The 4,623-nt window shown below is 39.9% G+C and overlaps 1 protein-coding gene across 1 annotated transcript; it reads right to left on the bottom strand.

Annotated features, from left to right (window-relative positions):
• Positions 1-991: 991 nt before the first annotated feature.
• On the bottom strand, positions 992-1,954 carry LOC140897339 (olfactory receptor 11A1-like). Its single transcript, XM_073309849.1, has one exon. The coding sequence runs from the start codon at positions 1,952-1,954 to the stop codon at positions 992-994; it is 963 nt and encodes a 320-aa protein (XP_073165950.1).
• Positions 1,955-4,623: the final 2,669 nt, after the last annotated feature.

Raw genomic sequence — 4,623 nt, 5'->3', positions numbered from 1 at the left:
AACAGACTTCAACAAGAAACTGCAGAACTGGAATTAATTTAAACTGGACACCAAATTAAGCCTGAATAAAGACTGGGAGTGGATGGGTCACTACAAAAACTAATTTTCCCTCAGTTGATATTCACACCTTCTTTTCAACTGTTGGAAATGGGCGACGTCCACCTTGATTGTATTGGCCTTGTTAATACTACAGAAGTAATCAACCACTGAAAATAGGCCACTTCCACCTTAACTGAATTGGCCTCGTTAGCACTGACCCTCCACTCAGTAAGGCAACTTCCATCTTATTATATATATACCGCTGACTGTATTTTCCACTCCATGCTTCTGTTGAAGTGGGTTTTAGCCCATGAAAGCTTATGCCCAAATAAATGTGTTAGTCTCTAAGGTGCCACAAGGACTCCTCTTTGTTTTTGCTGATACAGTCTAACACGGCTACCACTCTAAAAATTGACAACAGAGGATCCTAATCAGTGGAGAATGAATGTCATTGGCTTCAGTGGGAGTGGAAGAGACCCAGAGCCACTCCAAAGATGTTAAGCTCCTTGCAGAATTTGGGCACTTGTGTTCATGTACGGATGAATGTATGGATGCATGAAGCAGAGTGCTTTACTGAAATGTGTGTCTGGAAAAGAAAACATTTTTCTTAAAGAATGTCTCTTACAATATCAAGATATCATCACATCCGATGAAGTGAGCTGTAGCTCACGAAAGCTTATGCTCAAATAAATTGGTTAGTCTCTAAGGTGCCACAAGTCCTCCTTTTCTTTTTACAGTATCAAGTTTTGTATAAAGAAATGTGTATTAAATGTATGAAAGATTAATACTGAAAAAGTATCCAAGTAAAAGAAAGAAAGAAAGAAAGAAAATGGATGAAGTAAGGTCAATGAGGGGTTCTCAAGGACTCTCCTATTCTCAAGGACTCCAATGGGCCATGTCTAAGAAACTATTTCAGTCCATCTCTATTTTACTATATGCTAAGATTTGTCCTTTAAGGTTCTATGCCTTTTCTGGAAGCAATCAGTTTAAGAATAGCTTTTCTCAGGGACTCATTGACCTCTTTGTTTCTCAGGCTATAGATGACAGGATTGATCATGGGAGTCAGGACTGTGTAGAAGACAGAGAAGAGTTTGTGTAGGATCTTGGGAGTATTAGCTGTTGGAGCCACATAGACAGTAATCAGTGTCCCATAGAAAACTATAACCACAATGAGGTGAGAGGAGCAGGTGGAAAAGGCCTTTTGCCTCCCCGTGGTGGAAGGGATTCTCAGGATGGTGGCGATGATACAAACGTAGGATGTCAGGGTCAGTAGACAGGGCACAATTGTCCCTATGGCAGAGATAGTAAATGTTACCAGTTGAAGAGTCTGGGTGTCATCACAGGACAGCTTAATCATGGGTGAAAAATCACAAAAGAAATGATCAATTTCTTTGGAATTACAGAACGTTAATTGGAAAAAGAAAATATCTACTATGGCACAGCCCACAAGGCTACTTATCCAGGACCCAGCCACCAGTTGGCAACAAACCCTGCCATTCATCAGAGCATCATAACGGAGTGGATTGCATATCGCTAAATACCAATCATAAGGCATTGCCATGAGCAGCAGACATTCTGCAGTTGACATGACACCAAATAAGTATAATTGCAGAATGCAGCCCTTTACAGAAATGGATCTGTCCCCAGTCAGGAGACTGGCCAGCAGCCTGGGCAGGATGGTGGAGGTGTAGCGGGTCTCCAAGCAGGACAAGTTCCCCAGGAAGAAGTACATGGGGATGTGAAGGTGCTGATCAGTCACAACTAGCGCAATAATGAGGATGTTCCCTGCCACAGTCACAATGTAGATCACTAGAAACACGAGGAAGAGAAGGGGCTGCAGCTCAGGGACATTCCCAAATCCTAAAAGGATGAATTTCACGATGGGTGTTTGATTTCTTCCTTCCACTTTCTCCATAATCTGTATCTAGAAAAAGAAAACCATTAAATATTGATGGAGTGCACGCCGTCAGTTTGTGCTGTTGGATACACTAGCAGAAACCTGGAGTAGGTAACCTCATACCACTGCATCTCTCCACTAGAAGAATGAAGTTGTTAATAAACAGAGGAAGACTAATATAATCAAGAGATTGAGCTTCCAATGCAGGTGAACCAAGAGCATGGAACCCTACTGAATTACGGAAATGTCCCCTCTAACTCTCTTATGCTTTCTTGAACGTTAAATAAAGACTTTTAGGCTGGGATTTTGGAATACCTTAATCCTATCAGTGTCATAGCAACAAATCTAGAAGACATAAACAAAATCAAGAGATTGGAAACGAAAGATATTTAGAGTTCAACGACTGGTAGTCTAACCTGCAGTTGGGAGGTGTAATTCCCGGCTTGGGTAGAGGTACATATACTAGCTATGGTCAAGCGAGCAGGATAAAAATAGCAGTGAGAACAGGACAGCACATACAGGGGCTTGGGAGGGCCGCCTGTGGACGTACCTAGGATCTCAGATGGGATTGTGCTCGGGCAGCTCCTCTGTGCTGCCGAGGCCACACTACTATTCTTAGCACAATAGCTCCATCACAGATAATGTGTGTAGGTCACCGGAGCAGGGAATTACACTGCCCAGGTGCAGCATAGACATAACCCAGGAGACACACACCGAACACCAAAGAGGCTGCGGTTCGTATGAAGGTCTGTCCAGCTGTCCTCTATCACAGCAGATTCAAAGAAGAATTTGCACCATTTAATAGATACAGCTGAGAAACAGACAAAGACAAACATTAACCTAAACACAGACCATGGGCTGTTACCGATCTCAATTACGCCAGGGTAAATTGCATCCGCTTTATGTGGATTTACACAAGAGCAACTGAGACTGGAATCCAACCCCATTTAAAGAAATGTAAGTGAAATAGAAACGAAAATTCATCAAGATAGAAATAAGAGAGTCGTTTTTATTCAGAAAGGAGAATGTGCCTGGAGAAAAATTTAAAAAATGGAGAAAACGAAAGAGATAAATAAACAGAATAAGATAAAAATATAGTGTGAGAGAGAAAGAGGAGAGAGACTGAGTTTATTTCTCCAAATTTTTGAGCAATAAAATACAGATCTGTTCAAAGAGAAGTAGCATATACTTTCTGTTAAAGCAAAGGTATCAGAACTAATAAATCTGAAATCTCTTCAGTAGTCGTCCCCTCAATAGCATTCATCACCATAAACTTTTCTGAGACATTTACATGCCCCATTTTGGGTTTATGTCCCACCTTCCATTCCTGTTTTTGGTTGCGTACATTTGGTTGTTAGTCATTTTGAAAAAAAAATATTTGTTTTTAATGTTTGGACCGGGGAAGGTTGTATGCTTGTGTTTTGATAAATTTGGCTGATTTCTTAGAAAAAAGGGAAGGGTTAGGTCAAAAGAATAGAAAGAGAGAGCTTAAAGAAAAGGAGTTTTTAAAAAAGAAAGATTGTTTAGGTTTATTAAGGAGAGAGGTTTTCAAAGAGTAAAGATTGGTTATTAAAGAAAGGACAGATTTTTTTGTTTAGGTTTATTAAGGAGAGAGGGTTTTAAAGGAAAAAAAAAAAGAAGAACAGAAGGAAAGACCTTAATGAAAAGCAGTTTAAAAAATAAAAGATTGGTTAGGGTAGATTTAGTAAGAAGAGTGGTTGGTTATTAAGGAAAGGAAAGATTTTTGGTTAGGTTTACTAAGGAGAGAGGGTTTTAAAGACAAAAGTTTGAAAGAAAGGTTATTATAAAATACAAAAAAATGTAATAAATGAGGAAATATCAAGGTGGCTTGAAATAGGAGCATTTAAAAAGAGTTATTTTGGAAATAAAAAAGGAAAATATAAAGGGAAAAAGAATTAGGCTGAAAGAGAGCACATGCCAGAAAAAAAGGGAATTTTAAAAATTAGGAAGAAAATCTGTATTCAGTGACAAAGGGCTGTGTGAAAGAGATAAAGTATAGAAAACGAGAGAGAGAGAGAGAGATGCTTTTCTGTTCATGAGCAGAACACAGGGCTGCGTGAAAGAGGTAAAGTTTAGAAAACAGCAAGAGAGAGAAACATCTTTTTTTGTTCATCAGCAGAACACATGGCTAGTGAGAGAGGTAAATTATAGAAAGCGGTAGCAAGAGGTAAGCAGCAAGCTTACCCAGTGGCTGTCCCTAGGGAAATGATAACGATACCAGAGGCTGTGAGCCTTGGGAGGAAACCCTGCAATCAGAAGCTGTTCTACAGCCCATCGCCTCCTCCTTCCTCCCTCCCTCCCTCCCTCTCCTCTCCTCCCCTCCCCACCCCTCCTGAGATAAGCCCTGCATGAAAGATATTTCCACAACCTTTTCATATAGTTAAAGTTTTACCGAAAATTGACTTTTAATTTAAGTTTTGTAAAAGAATATACACTTAAAAGATAAGCGTGTTTGAAGAAACATTTCCCCAACACAAAAATAATGAGGAATCCCTGTGGCACCTTAGAGACGAACAAATTTATTTGGGCATAAGCTTTTATGGGCTAACACCCACTTCATCAGATGCATGGAGCTGACAAGAAGGTGTGAGTATCAGCAGAGGGAAAATTACTTTTTGTAGCGACCCATCCATGCCCAGTCTTTTTTTAGGCCTAATTTGATGGTA

Source organism: Lepidochelys kempii, chromosome 13, assembly GCF_965140265.1.
Source record: "Lepidochelys kempii isolate rLepKem1 chromosome 13, rLepKem1.hap2, whole genome shotgun sequence".
Taxonomy (NCBI): domain Eukaryota; kingdom Metazoa; phylum Chordata; order Testudines; family Cheloniidae; genus Lepidochelys; species Lepidochelys kempii.
The sequence above is the reverse complement of the archived record's forward strand: the minus strand, read 5'-3'. Positions and strand labels throughout refer to the sequence as shown.